Below are 15694 nucleotides of genomic sequence, written 5' to 3'. Positions count from 1 at the left end.
GGACCGTTTGGACTCGGCTCAGTTTGTCTTTGAAAGCATCTTTAACACTCGCGGGGTTTTGTGGGCGATCCTCCATCACTGTCGGCGGCTGGTCGCGATGCATAAAAGGTGCGAAGCAAAGCCTGGACGGGTTTTTTTCCTTTCTCTTTAAATCCTCTGCAGTTTGGCCCTGCGGTGACACTTGACATCGATGGGCGCACGGGAAATGAATGATGGGGGGGATTTTATCAGGATTTCAGGTCGTATTTATGTCCAAAAGAGGAGGGCTGTGAGGGAGCGTGCATGTGTGTGTGTGTGTTCTGAAGTCAGGGACTTGGATCACTGCTGTGTTACGTGAACGTGTGTGTACGAGAGGTTGTGTCTTGTCTTGTGCGTTTCTCTGAATGTAATCACTCGCCCGTGTCAAGTGGCGGGAGCATGGCACATCCCTATATGGAATGCATTCGTTACAATGTAAATATGTACCAATACATATAAATAAGCTATTTTTTTGCATGCTTTTTGTACACCAATGTAATCAAAGACAATAAAAAAACAAGACTCAATCCAACCCGATTTTATACATTTGTTTTTGTCTGTTTGTATTTGACAAACTCTACAAGCAGCCGTGTGACTGAACATGGTTTTATTGAGTTGAAACTGCTGATCACAAGGTGCACAGGAGGGAGGGATCACTCTTGACAGTGGGGACGTCCCGCCGCACGTTTACGTGCGCAAGTTCTCTTGCTTTGACAAAGACAACAAGCGTGGAGAGGAGCGGACGACTTGTGCACACACGCTCCAGAGTTTTTTGTTTTTTTTTATTTCACCTGTGGGCCCCGGCGGAGACGGTCGGAAGATGTGGAGGTTGCACCCGAGAGTATGAACGAAAGTAAACGAAGGCTATACCCAGTAAAGTACACACAGAGCTGAGCTCGGCCACCTGCGGCTCTACACACTACAGCAAAGAGTCACAGTCACTCGGGATGGGAGGATGCAGTTGAGGAGATACAGAACACGGGGAACGGTGCCGTCGACTGTGTCCTTTTTTCCCATTTTAGGAGTCCGTGTGCAGACGTGTGCTGTGGATCCGCAAGACCTTTAAAAGTCGCGTGGCTGTTGGCTTGCTTGATCCCAGTTCACTTCTGCAGAGAGGGAGATCCAAGAAAATATGTCAGGGATAACAAACGACAAGCACCTGGTGGTTTTAATGTTTTGGGATTTTTTGCACAACGTTGCAAATCCCTTACTTTAGATATCTCAGTTTTTATGCTGCCTGCCTCTGAGTCCGGATCCTGCAGGACAGAAGCCACAGGACAGGATCCATTAAGACCCCAAAGGCCACGTGCCAACCCACACTCCCTCATCATGACATGAGAATATGTGAACAAAGAGCCTACTCTATGGCCTGGACTTCACGGAGCACTCACGTTGGACTGGCCAGTGCCTTTGGCTTGTCTTGCATTTTCTTCAATGGTGTAATAGACGTTCGACTCTAAACCGAGCGACTCGGTGTCCTGCTGTAAATACAAAATGTTTTTTGCCTGATTCGGTTAAAGAATTCTAGCTGTCCGAGTGGCGACAGGCAGCAGATTTAATCTTTTATGAAGCGTAACTGGCTGTACTTGCAGCGAGCACATGAGGCCCTGCGTCCGTCATGAGTGTTATGGGAACAAACTGCATTCATGTGATTGTCAGTATAAGTTACAGCTCCTCTGTTGTCTGGGGGGGGGGGGGGGGGGGGGGGGGATTTGTTGCTGGGGCACTCACGTGAAATGCAAAATGAGTTTGTGTGCTTAATAATGGTGAAATGCCTCTGCTGCCATCTGCTGCTGCACATTAAAAAAACAAAGGTCTCCATCAGCTTACCTGTGCTTGCGTGTCCGTGTATTTGAATTTCATGTTCTTGTAAAATTCTCTTTTTGGTAGCAAATACAGCAGCACCAAGTCGCACACTACAGTTGCCTGAAACGAGAAGAAAATGTTGCTTTGCAAAGAACTTAAAAATTAAAATTTTGGGGAGTAAATTAAGTTCCAACATACGACTCCAAAAATCCCAACTCCAGAGCCTATCGCTGTCAGCGTCGGGATGATATCAAACTTTCGTGCCTGTGAAGATATTAATTGATACACACAGTCATACAGTTGTTTCTTAGGTGGCACGTGCTTCAAAATGACTAAAAAACAAACTTGGTGCTCACCAGTGACTGTACAATGATATCAAACCTGATGCCGAAAACCTTGAAAAGGGTCCTCATCTCAGTTGCATTCACCATGTAATGCTTTGCGTACCTGCAGGCAGCCATCACAATATGTTACATGCAATATATTAAGCACCTGTGCTGCTTTATTTCATAACCGCCCATTAAAAGCTTCCCTCCCTCCAATAGAACCATATCACACAGCAGCTCTGTTCTAATTCACTGCTCCTAATATGAAAGTATGGCTGGCTACACATGCAATTACTGTATAATCAGCACCCTTGAAAGCCAATTAGCACTATCTAAATAATAGCCGGGCCTGTGTGCAGCATCAGAGAGCAGGCCGGTGCTCATTGAGCAATGACGGAGTGAGACAAATCTGGGAGAGCTGTGTTGAGCTGTGGCCAACGAGAGCGGGTAAACATAAACTGCAGGCAGACCTCGAGCATAGCAGCAATATCGGGAGCAAACACTGAGAGCAGCCACACCACAGGAGGCCGAAGGACTGAGAATAGTGAGGGATGAATGTGGCGACAGTGTATCAGTACCTCAGGCTGTGATTGCATCTTGAAATAGAAGATTCAAAGGTTTATAGAGAATAACTTCCACCTGCTCTGAACACTTCAGTTCAGACAAGTTGACGTCGGCTCATCGTGGATTTCCAGATGTGTCGTGCGGTATAAAGCAAGGTTCAAGGCATGGCAGTGGCTGGCAAGATGCAGGTGTCAAATTATAATTGTTCAGGAGTTGTTTTATAAAATGTATTTTACGATTCGCTATCCTTTACAAATAAAAAGAAAACCCTGACTACATAGGCTTATTGTGGATTTCTTGGTGTATCATTCGCTTAAGGCACAGTAGTGGTCGGAATGAGAACGATGCTGGTGTCAAATTACAAGCAATTCTGTTGCAATTAAGAAGACTTGGGGAAATAACTTGAATCTACTCTGAACACATCAGTTCAAACAAGTTGACATCAGCTCATTGTGGATTTCCTGATGTATCATGCAGTTGAAAGTCTTGAATCGGGAATTTAATATTGTAGAAAAACATGTGCAACTATTGTCTTTGACTTGGTATTATTATACAGTATTCGAAGTAAGATTTAGAGAAATAAGCCATTTCTAAACGCTGATGTGTCACTTCAACGTTACAACAGCGGTTTGTCTTTTCTTCTTATGTTGATTACTCCATTTCAGCCATTGAACAAAATAACTTTTTTAATAAATGCTATGAAAAGCAGATCTGGTGGCATCCTACCAAAAAAAAGAAGATGAAAACGACCATATGAATCCTCTTTGACTTTAGCTCTTTCCAGTTTAGCTGAGCGTGCAAAAAGACACAATGTGGAAAAACGGCTATTTTAAATCCTCCAAGGTTTAACCTACAAATCTTGCAAAAAGTGTGCAGTCAACATGAGTCAAGCTGGTGCTTTTTGCGTAGGACCAACAATGAACTGTGGAGATGTACTGTGTGTATATATACATATATATACATATATATTCACACACACCTGAAGTTGTAGCCCACGGACGCTCTGGCTTTGTCTGTCTCAGTGGGGTTCCCATACAGCCCGTGAAATTTGTACTTTGGTTTACAGTTTGTTATAGCCACGTCAAAGTTGCATGTCCAGTCCACAACAATCCCAATGGCTCCTCCCTGTCAGGACACACACACACGCACACACACACACACACACTGGTTAGGTCAGTTGAGCAGACAACAGTCACTGCTGCCCACAAAAACTCACCACTTTGGCTATCGTCTCGAAGCTGAAGCCCGACAGCCTGACAATGTCACCCAGTTCGAATATCGGACAAAGAGGGGCGTTCACCGGGTCGTAATGACAGCCCGAAATATACTTGGCATCTACGCCCTCCACCAGGTTACTCCTGCAAACACAATCAGTCGTCACAAAACAGTCATAGCATACATTTGTATCCTGACACTTTTTTTTTTTAAGTCCTATTGATGATCTGAATTTTTCTGTGAGAAAATTTGCATAAACTGTTATATATGGCTTTTACTGTATGTGGTATCTATTGATAAATATATTCAATGTATTGAGTAGATGAGGCTTCGTCAGCTTGAGGAAGCAGACAGCTTCGATAATACGGAAACATCAATGTAGTAAGTTAGCAAAAGAATCAGGATTATATTCTGTAAATTCTTCATTTCCTCCATAATACAAGTTATTGTAGGTTAGTGGGACTAGATCGTCTGTGAACAATCTTTCAAAAAAATCTTGTGGAAATCATTCGATTATTATTATATATAAAAAAAGGTCTCAAAAATAATAATATGCTTCTACATTTTTCCCAAATATTCCAATGAGTGATTGATGAAGGGTTGAATGGTACCCTCTGAAAATCATTTAATTTATTGCGTTTATACTGGATTTTGGTGTCTGCGGTCAATTGTGAAAACAAAACGCTTTAGTTAACGTTTTATGTGTGGGTTTACACAACAATGGTCCTTGGAGCCACTGAAAACACAACTTTTTGAGAATGCTTCCCAAAGTGCTTTAAAAAAAAAAAAAAATTAGATTCTGTAGTATAACAACAGCGCCCACTAGTGGCACTATGGGCAACCTACGTTGTTTTTCAGTATGATGGCCGTCAAAATGTGTTTTAGTTTGAAATTATGTTGTGTAAATGGATTAATGTTCCAAGTGACAACACCTTGTCCTTTAAAGAAAAGTGTTGCATTTACACCACAGCAGCAGATACATTACGCTATAAACCTTAACAAAATGGAGAGTTCCCAACATTTGACAGATGAGGAATTGGATGCTATTAGGGTTGAATAATAACAATAAAACTACCAATATAAACTATGAAACTGGAATACAGACTCTGAGTCATGTCATGACAGAGGCCACCATGTTTGTTACTGATTCTGTCTGATCATTGTTTAGTTTCTGCGTCAGTACAGCTGTTTGCTTCTTCAAGCTGAGGACAAGCTGCAGGCAATACTTCCACAGCAGTGGATACTGCAAGCTTTCCCTCCTCTGAACACCACTTGTGAAAGAAAACAACCCAGTATTTTTTAAATATGGTTGAAATGTCTGCATTAATTTCATGGTAAAAAATTACATTTGGCAGGAACCCGCAGCATTGTTCTTATTGCATCGTTCTAAAATCTAAATTAAAAAAAAAAAGCAGCTAAAATAATCCCTGTTTTGCACTGATTAATCCAGGCATTTTCCCATCTGTACCATCGGCTGGGCTAATTTTAATTTACACGAATGAGGTCCTTCACCTTGTGACGCCAAATAAGGGGAAAGTTACAGAGTTTTTGATGAAGAGCGTGTAGTTCTCTGCAGACATCAACAGAGGAGGGCTGGAGAGGAGGAGAAGGAGGAGAAGGAGAGAGGACGGTCAGCTGTCGCCATACGTGGCTTCATGAATCATCACAGATGATGTATGTCACATTCGGGCGATTGCGTAATGAGGGAAGTGCCACTGAAGCTTCACTAATTCGATAATCCGCTTGCACAAAGACCGGCCGTCCACTCACTCAGGTATGTAGTGATCGTCCTCAACAGGACACCAGGCCAGCACCTCGCAGGTCTTTGTGGCGTTCACGCAGACTCCAGTCATTTGCCCTTGAAAGGGAAATATCGGAAGAGTTCAGCATGACGGACCAAACTTCAAACTGAGAGAACACAGCACGCGGGGAGAGCCGAAGGGCGACGTGACGGGCGAGAGGCGCAGCATTAAAGCAAATTGAAATATTTTCTGCCTCCTCTCCGCGTCTTATCTCGTGTTGGAATCGACAGCGGCACGCGGCGAGATATAAAAGTGAGGCAAAGCAAGCGCCGAGGCGGCTCTTTTCTTTATCTGGTATCGTTATTTTTTTCTCTCTCTCTCTGCGTGTGATTAGCTCCGCTGCTATCGGCCTCGCTCATCGTGCGCTCGAGGAGTTCACAGACAGTTCTTCCGGCAGGCGTTCGGCCGCTCGGCTCCGCTTCCCTGACCTTTCGCTGGAGCTCGGCCGCCTGGTTGGCTGCAGGCTCGGGTGCCCCCAGACCGGCGTGTTTGCTTGTCTGCGAGCGTAACGACATCACGGCGCCTCTAAAGGGACGGCGGCACCTCAAGGTGAATTTGAGCGGTCTGGAACGGACAGATCCCAAGCTTTAGCTAACATGGGGGTTTATTGGAGTCGAAGTGAGACGCGGAGGACTTGAAAGGCTCCAATTTTATCCGCGAGACAGACGGACAGAGGTTCTTTGAACTTGCTGAACATACTATATGCTCAGACCTATTAAAGATCCGGTTGTTTGTTTTTCAGTGTCTGTGTGTGCTTGTCATGCCAGTTATTACAAGTTGTGAGCGAGCTCATGTATCATGCCTGCTTGCTTAAGGAAGGGCTTTACTCTTGTTTCAGAGATCTCCAGCCACGAACCAAATGTTTGGTTGCTAAGACGAGGTTGTTGATTCTAATTCTTTCTTCTTTTTTTTCTCTCTCTCTCTCTCCCCTTCGGTGTTGGACAAGACCCGTCTATGAATTGAGTCTCAATGTTTACCCTACAAGTGACGGATCAGACCTGGTGTGTTTTAGAATCTAATGTCTCACAGCAGTTCTCGGCGGCCACGGCCCATTTGTCAAATAACTTCCTTCATAAGCTGATGTGATCCTCTCCTAAGGCACCGTCCAGTACAAACATTGGCTCCTGTAAGTGGTAGCGAGGCTTTTATCCGCGACAAATTAAGGCGTCAAGACACCAAAAGATCTGCGCCGGCGGGAGGTTTGGAGCAGTCGGACACTCGGTGAGGTCCGACTGGATTTACCGTGTCCTGTACGTTTGATAATCCCTTCTTCACAGTCCAAGTGCGACTTGCAGCTGTTCTTGCCCTTGAGCTGTGAGGGACGACAAAAGCAGAGTTAGTGTGTGTGTGTGTGTGTGTGTGTGTGTGTGTGTGTGTGTGTGTGTGTGTGTGTGTGTGTGTGTGTGTGTGTGTGTGTGTGTGTGTGTGTGTGTGTGTGTGTGTGTGTGTGTGTGTGTGTACGTCCACTGAGCCCAGTTTACACGACCAAACCAGCAGAATCCAAACAGGAAACTGTGTGTGTGTGTGTCTGTCTGTGTGTGTGTGTGTGCGCTTTGTTCTCGATACAACAACAACACAATTACCCAATTACCGAACCAGTCTTGGAATGAGACGCCATTTCCGTTTTGTTTTACTATGTATGGTAGCGTATAAGTGCGAGGCAGCGGGGAGAAAAACAAGCCGGGGCCTTTTCACATACCTCTGGACACTTTCCCATCTTCTGACCTTCAGTTATGATGTAGTTTGTCATCACCACAAAAGATGAGTCCCCCTGGAGTTTTGGATCAAAGAAATAGCGGTTAGTTTGGTTTTATCGTGCCGTAAAATCACTTGTGATTGCGGAGGAGCCATTATGTAACGTGCCGGACTTAATTATAAGCAGCCTGTCAAACATTGCTGAGTTGCAGTGTCCTGAAGTCACCAACACCTTTTACACACCAGAAAGTCACACGTAGTTGAATCCTTGTTGACTTTTAACCTGAGAGGCAATTAGATGTGACACATTTCAGCTTTCTTTGCTGTGGTTCAGAGAGAAAGATGAGTGCAGCTCTTATATTCAGTCAACATTGCATTTGTAGCTTAAACAAACTCTAAACAAACATGGAGAAAGACACTGTTTTGACATTTATTTCTGCTTTATGACATTAATCTCTTAATAACTGAATTATGAGATCTACATGCTTTGTTTAAAAGGCCCATGATCACCACTGGAAGTTAAGTTAACTACACCGAAGCCTCTACCTACACACTTTCAATTTGATTCAGCATGAATCCTGACATCCTCTATACCTGACTCCGGTCTAAGGCACCGTTTCCTCAATGTTTTTAGGTGAAAGCGCTTTGTTTTCGCGTTTTCGTTTCAGCAAAGTCAGCGTTTTGAAAACGTGTGAGGAGTGATGAAAAGCAATCTCGTCTACATGTGGGTTCCGTTTGATTGTTTTAGTAATGAAACCAAAAACACACGCATGCAGAGAACAATAGGCTATAAACATTAACAATGGCGAGTACGCAGACATTTGTATGGACAGACGACCAAGTTGTATTGTTATTACCGGTGAATAACTATTTTGCAATGGCCGTGGTGAGCATGTGCAGTAGCAGAATTTCAGTAAAGTTGAGTTTTTTTACATTTCTATAGAGGTGTTTTCAAAAAGTTGTGTTTTCAGTGGCTCTGAGCAGCGTTGTCATGTAAACGGGACACCCAAAACGCAACGAAAGTTGTGCATTTTTAATTGAAACGGTTCGTGTGTAAATGGGGCCAAAAGATTTACTGCTACAAAGTTAAACAAGCTAAAAGGTTTATAAAATAGATATGAAGGTTGTATTGTCAGTGGCGCCACAACAGCTTGTAGTTTCAGCAAATACATTTTTAATATAGAGATGTTTCAAAAAATATGAATAAAGTCACTTATATTCTTTTATTGAAGATAACATGAGTATCTGTTGAATGTGTGCTGAGCTAACCTCATTTCGGGAATTTAAACAAAAACTAATTGCTAAATTATTGGATTATTTATGGGCTTGTTCCTGCCACAATTCATTCTTATCTTGTCCTGGGTGTTTTCAACTATCATCCTTTTCTCATTATTAACATGTAATTCGCTTTTTAAAAGGCAACTCTTTAAGTTTCTATTTACAGTTTAAAAAATATACAGTTTACAGTGGAGACAAGTTAACCAAAAACTGTTTTCTAATGCACATGGATGTTCAATAGCAAGAGAAGGCAGTAAAAATACACTTAAATTCATAGATAACCTAACCCTAAAGTACATTCTGTTACTGATTCTCTCCAATAATTCAAAAACAATAAATGCTGCAAACAACTACTATTATAATCCAGATTGTTCTTTTAAGAACTTGACAACAACAAATGCTTCAACCTTTACCTAAGACATTCGATTCATTGTAGAAAATTAATGGACTTTTAACTTGGTTTTTTGGTTGTTTTTTTTACATAAACATAATTGATGATTTGAAAAAGAAAATGTGGAAAAGACCAATAATTGTCATTTGCCTGTGATGAAGGGTTAAAGAGCCACAAGTCCATACATGGTGTGGGTCACGTTGACACAACACAGGATTTTAACAAGGAAGCGGTTGTTTATCTGTATATAAAACTGTCAACATGATCACTGCAGGACCTTTACTGACACAGTTCAACACTGTGATGCTGAAGTTTGTTCTTTATTGAACCGAAATGTTGAACTCTGCCTGAAGCAAACAGAGTTCATCCAGTAAAGCCTGAACAAACAGAGACGGACAGTATCGGTGCTGCTCTTGTAGGTCACCATCAGAGCACAGGTAAAACATGCCAGTGTTAAGTTGTAGGAAGTTTAATAATAAATGTGTTTTAGTGACTGAACAAAATCCTGGCTTCATGTGTGACACGTCTACTTGTAAACATTGCAGACTTGGTGTTCAGTGTGTGGCGTCACCGTGGAACGGAGCCGGCTTCACTACCCTGCTGAAAGTCGTGACATGAAGCAGGTTTTCTGGGGATTTGTCTTCATGTCACAGGTATTGTTGAATCGGCATTAGCTCCATTGTCAAATCAACAACTGTGGCCTGTTTGAAGTTTGTCGCCACACGCATTACCGTGATGAGCTCCGATACTAAAACAATGTCTCCCTTGGGAAGAATCACACAAAGAGGTGGATTTGGGGCTGAATTGAGTGGGAAATACCCGCTTGATCAAAGTTTGTGTTGAAGAAAAGAGGCCTTTTCATCTGGCTGGTGGTTGTCACACGGTGCGATGTGCTAACCCAGCCCTGGAGCAAACAAAGGTCCACACCCATACCTCACAGCAAACACTGCAGCCCTCACAGTGTCTTCTTTATTTCTTCCCCAGCAATAACAGGGCAATTTAGGTAAACAAAGGAATATATTCGATCTGTGTGCTCTTCTTAAAAGCTGTTTGCTTAACTTGAACACGTATTGGTTTTTTGGGGTTTTTTTGGAACGCACCGAGACACCTCCGTGTTGACAAAGCCAAATTACTGCCAGGGTCAACTTTACGGACCTGTGGAGGATTCACATTCGCAACTGTCATCGTCTGATCGGATCTGGCAGAAAATCAAGCCAACACGGATGTTTTCAGATTTGTCACAGTCTGACTGTCGGCCAGTTTTCCTGGAGGATCGAGCAGTTTTGACGCCTCTCGTCTGACTCACCCGAACGTTTATTCACTCTGACAGTTTGATTTACGGACTGTGGCCGTTGACTTTGTGACATTTGACTCCGACCCAGATTTACTACAATCCATCCAATGGTCACTGACTTGTGTGATGGGTTAGGGTCTCAGCTGACCAGTGACTGACCTGCGGAGGGAAGACGTAGTCGGCCCCATCCCAGACTCTCTCGACTCCGCTCACGTTGGTGTAGCCCACGCCTTTCATTTTGGTGAAGACGGAGCTGACCGCCGTGTCGGTGGACTGGTAGCCCTTCTCGTAGATGAACACCCACCTGTGGGCAGGCACAGAAAACACCTTGTCAGTCCTGTCGGCACCTGGGAGTCCCACTCCGCCCCGGCTCGGATGCCCGAACCCGCGGGCAAGGGCATGGCTACGGGTGACAGTGACGCGACCTTCTCTCCAGCCGGCGGCACACCTAACGGGGACACGTGTGCAAGAGACGGCTGGTTGTGCAATGTCACAGTGGTTTCGTCTCGTTCTTTTGCCACGGTTCTGACAGATCTGACATGTTCAATCTCAGAGGATAGACATTTAATAGCTCCAAAACATGTTGGGGAGGATCAGAGGACAGCTGCAACAAAGTGTTGAGAAAGTAAAAGCAGCTCGAGCCTTTATGGGGCTGGTTGTTGCCTGCAAACTGTAAAGGAAGTCTGCCAGCTGATAATGCAGGTGAAGAACGTCATTTGAAAATGTCCGTGTGATTAGCAAAGGTTTTGATTTTGACAATAAGTTATGGACGGTAACCTACCAAATACAATGTATTCCCAAACCGTACCAATCAAGATGTTAGCAGTTCAACCAAAAACATATTTTCACATCTGTGATTCTCTGTTGATTCTTGATAACATTAATCACAACCTGGTCCGAGTTGTTCAGAACATCACGCCCACCATGTCACTCATGTCACTATCAAAACCCTAACCCTTATTATCCCAATTCAAACTACAATACAAGTAACCGCTGGGTCATCAGACACTGGCAATAATCACAATTGACGACTTGAACATTCTTTGCTGTGGAATATTATCATTTACATTACATTTATATGCTCAGCCAGTATTGTGTGAACTTGTTTGACATGAGCTTGACTGTCACACGAGTTCATTCGTACGGAAATGTCGCACAATGACCGACTCCAGGAGAAAAGAGGAACAAGCACAGTGGAGACAGAAACGGTTCATGTGAGAGCAGTTTAAATAACCAGTGCAGGTTTACCAAGACTGTCTCGATAATCAGTGACCCATGTTTTCCACACACTCGCACACAAATTGATTTATGATGTGCACGTTGCTGAGGCGTCACTGGAGTTCAGTCTCTTTGTCAAGGACACTTAGAATCTCCCTGTGAGTGCCAGAGGTTTGTCTTTTACCTCTTTGCAATGTTTTTAAAAGATTATCTGCTTTGTCAAAATTGTTTTGTTTTTTTTCGTATTTCAATTCTTGACAGTTGGTTGAATGAAAAAGACTCAAGTGGGAGTATCAACTTGATTAATAAACACCAAAAAACCATCCATTAGGAAGATAAATGCAGCTGTAAATGAGTCTGAGCGACAAAAGTGCCTCACAGTTTTTGCAAGATGCCCTGAAATGAAATTAAAATATCATTAATTTTGTTGAATGGCAGCTGCTCAGACAAATGCAAATAGAGGCTTGAAGAGGAACAAAGCAAATATGAGCAAAAATAAAAACAGAGCGTTAACTCCCTCTTAGCTCGAGCTGGAGGGTTCTAATTTCCACTTGCAAGACTACTTACACCTATTAACTTCAGAAATAATAAAAAAAACAAAAACATTATGCACGTCTTATATAAGAATTGCTCCTTCTGTTAATTTGAAGGATTTCAACCTCTTTTTGCTTGTGGTGACATGAAAAACTTCACTGCACGACATAACTCTTCGCCGAATCCGCAAGAAGTTCAATGTTTAAATATCTCCCATGTAAAAAACAAACAAAAAAACAACTGTCAGGGTCACACATAGAAAAAAAACAAAAAAAATGCCTGAATCCTTTCTCACAATATGACTTCCTTTGCATTCAATTTCCTCAAACTGAAGCTCGTCATTGTGTTTCTGTATCTGTTTGTGCAGCCTGGGGGTGTGGGCAACAGCTGGTGAGCACTGAGCAGATACTGTATGTACACACACACACACACGCACACACACACACTACTATTTCATATGAATAAGTTGTGAAAATCAATCACCCCCTGGCAAGGAGCCCTTCAGCCTAACGTGTGTTGCAGTACACGCTAAATCATTTGTCTTTGGACAATGAAGGCACCTCACAGCAACAGAGACATCTTCAGTGCGGCAGAGCGAAAGAAGGTATATGCACAAAAGACGCTTTTTTTTTTCTTTCTTTTTTTTATATCGGCGAGGCAAATCAAATTATGTAAGTCCGAGCTTACATTGGAGGGGAAGTGGAGAGAAAAAAAATAGAGCACATTAATGGAATAAAGAAAGCGATGAGCGTGGAAATAATGGGAGGATCTTCCAAAACAGCAGTCTAAGTGAGATCTGTATCTGCTGCGACAGAAGGAGAACGGGGAGGCAGCGAGGAGGCTCCTTCATGTACGGGGGGGCTTTTCTTCCCACCATGCTGCAGCAGCCAGATTAGTCCTCATTTAGCGACGAACACAAGATTGGAATGAGAAGCAAAACGCAAACAATGAAATGGCATCAACTCAACAGTGAGAGGCGTGAACGTTCAGCAGAAGAAGACTTTGTGAAGACTCAAGGTTTTAACTTATAGGTGGAGATCGAACCCCATCACTGCCCCGCACTTCAATATGCCACATAAAAAGAAGAATTCATAGGACTTCCCAGCCAAGCCCCTTCATGTGGGATTTATTTTTGAGACTTGTGCAAATCGCTGAAGTGGGGCTTGCCCGAGGAGGCCTAATGAAATCACGGAGAGTCCAGCCACACAACAGCGCACCAGAAGAACAAGACATCCCCCCCCCCCCCCCCCCCCCCCATCGCTGCCGGCCGGAAGTCCTCCTCCAGCGCCAGGCCGTGGAGACGGACGCTGCTGACGAGACACTCTGAGGTTCACCGGTCTGCTGCTCGGTCCCTGAAAGACGCGGCCTGACTGCTGCTCAGACGCGTCTCCCTGCCTCCTTGACTCGTGAAGAGAAGAATCTGGACAGCTTAATAATCACATCTCCTCTCATCCACATCACCCACCAACCTTAATGTGCCCCGGTGGCTTGGGAAAGGCATGTGTCAGAGTGGGGGAGGACGCAGACGAGGGAGAGCCTTGATATTAAAAGACAAAGGGCTCCATCCACTAAAGTCATGTATAAAAACAGCTGCAACGTTTTGTCTTGTGTTTGTCTTCGGAAATATTGTTCATTTGTTCCACATGCTGGTCGGAGGATATGCTGGTTGATTAATTTGCAGTTTTTTAATGAGATTAATCTCATCTGGCTCCCCACGGCTCTTATTTGCTGACTTTTTATCGGATTCTGTTCCTTTTTATTGCTCCTTGCAATTCTTTCTGAATATATTCTGTTTGTGACAGCTTTTGACTTTTAGACACAAAGTGAGAGCGCAAAATCTTTCTGTTTTCGCTTCAGAAAAGTTGCGTGTTCACAACATTTTGAAAAAGTGATGTCCATTTACTCAGCATGAGCAGGAACACTGAAAACAATGTTGTTGGCCTGTAGGGCCACAAGTCAGGGTTTTTTTTCTTTGTAAAAGTGCCTTGAAAGGACTGTCGTATTTGGCGCTATATAAATAAAGTTCAACTGAATTGAATTTTTATGGAATATTGGTTTAATTGAAGCAAAAGCTTCAGTCGAATGCTCCCGCATGTGATGCCACTCGTGGTATTATTCTTTGGTGAGACGTGGAGATTTAAAGTTGAAATTCATGAAATTTAGCAGCTTTATATCTCAGTAAGTCAGATCCCAAATATTGCAGAGACTGCGCTTCTTTTTTCTTCTTCTTCTTCTTCTTCTTCTTATCAGCTCAAGCCAAAGCTACATCTCAGCATTTTTGGGATATGGCCTTCAAGGAACAATTTTCATCAACTTTTTTTTTTTTTTCTGGCAGTGGAGATTATTGTAATTAAAACCTCTTAATCAGCAGTGTGTCGACTCAAATCGGCTCACTTTCGAAGAAAAAAAAAAAACCCAAAACAACCTTGCCCGCAGCGCGAGAGGATCTTCTTGGGATGTCTGAGCCCCCTGCTTCCATTTTTGGTCAACGCCATCATCACCAGCGGAAGGTAACACGTCTGCCCGCTGTTTGGCAGCGAATTGGGCAGCGGTTGATCGTTATCTGTGCGAGCATATGCCTCAGCGTGTTCATCACACACACAGCTCCTCAGGTTGTGCTGCTCAGAGGTGCGTGGAGGGGAAGGAACTGTGCACACACACACACACACACACACACACACACACACACACACACACACACACACACACACACACACACACACACACACACACACACACACACACACACACGCATACACACACACACGCCGTATGAGTAATCTCCAACCAACAAAAGCAGAAACCTGGGTGCTGTCATGTGAGTCAGACTTTCTTTTTTCTTTAAACACACAGAATTGTTTCTCCAGCATAAATTACGCCAACATGTCAAAGCAAGTGTGTTGAGATAGTGAGTGGTGAACCTGACGAGCACGCCTCGTGTTTTCTTTATTTTTCTGCCCGGACTTGAAAATTTCCGATGATAAAAATCTGCCCTGTTTCCAACTGCTGCTCTCGCCCATTTGGGCCATCGGCCGGCGTGTCAGTCACTGCGCCCCTCGCAGCTCACCTGCAGCACCTGAGCCGCAAGCCTGACAGCCTCGGTTCACTCCTGGAACAGGAGGGGGACACAACACGAGCTGGGAGGGGTGGGGGGGGTGGGGGCACAAAGTTCCGAGGTCAGCCCGAGAGGTCATTCCAAACAAGACGAGACACGCAGAGCAGCATTCCATCCCGTCTGAGGGGAAAATGAAAGGGGGGGGTGGAAGGTGAGAGAGAGTCTTACCCAATGATGTAAGCCAGCACTCCCAGCTGGATCAGCCGACACACCACTCCCACCCTCCGGTTCCTCACCAGCACCTGGCGGGGGGTCTCGTACTCAAAGAAGAAGTCGGAGAGGGCGCCGGTGATCTGGCTCTTCATCTTCTGACACCGGCTGACCCACATGGAGGAGGGTCCCCTGCCTTTCACCTCACTCGCATATAAAAGCACCAGAGAAACCCAACGCTGAACCTCCCCCTCCTCCTCCTCCTCCTCCTCCTCCTCCTTTCTCCTG

General features: G+C 44.1%; 1 protein-coding gene across 5 annotated transcripts; it reads right to left on the bottom strand.

Annotated features, from left to right (window-relative positions):
• Positions 1-556: 556 nt before the first annotated feature.
• On the bottom strand, positions 557-15694 carry p2rx1 (purinergic receptor P2X, ligand-gated ion channel, 1). 5 transcript variants are annotated; one of them, XR_013936932.1, is made up of 14 exons: positions 15425-15694; positions 10549-10693; positions 7431-7502; positions 6974-7043; positions 5700-5787; positions 5442-5522; positions 3931-4072; positions 3694-3839; positions 2181-2271; positions 2023-2088; positions 1849-1944; positions 1380-1499; positions 1230-1274; positions 557-1124 (listed from the first exon to the last, which is right to left on the bottom strand). XR_013936932.1 is itself a non-coding variant. In XM_080509272.1 (14 exons), the coding sequence occupies exons 1-14, from the start codon at positions 15583-15585 to the stop codon at positions 1119-1121; spliced, it is 1299 nt and encodes a 432-aa protein (XP_080365398.1). In that variant the 5' UTR covers positions 15586-15694; the 3' UTR covers positions 557-1118. The 5 variants fall into 5 exon arrangements, 4 of the variants coding, with proteins under 4 accessions (XP_080365398.1, XP_080365399.1, XP_080365400.1 ...); XM_080509272.1 differs by having other exon boundaries at positions 1410-1499; XM_080509273.1 differs by having other exon boundaries at positions 1410-1499; positions 6986-7043.

The sequence above is a fragment of the Blennius ocellaris genome (genome assembly GCF_963422515.1).
Source record: "Blennius ocellaris genome assembly, chromosome: 14".
NCBI classification, from domain to species: Eukaryota; Metazoa; Chordata; class Actinopteri; order Blenniiformes; family Blenniidae; genus Blennius; species Blennius ocellaris.
This window is presented reverse-complemented; position numbering and strand designations above follow the sequence as displayed.

What these genes read in the sequence shown, in the direction of transcription:
- p2rx1 (XM_080509272.1), bottom strand. Translation starts at nt 15,585, where the DNA reads ATGTGGGTCAGCCGGTGTCAGAAGATGAAGAGCCAGATCACCGGCGCC. An exon ending in TCCGTGGGCTACAACTTCAG is followed by an intron (nt 2,272 to 3,693) that starts GTGTGTGTGAAT and finishes GGCTGCCTGCAG; the next exon opens with GTACGCAAAGCATTACATGG. An exon ending in ATATCATTGTACAGTCACTG is followed by an intron (nt 2,089 to 2,180) that starts GTGAGCACCAAG and finishes ATATCTTCACAG; the next exon opens with GCACGAAAGTTTGATATCAT.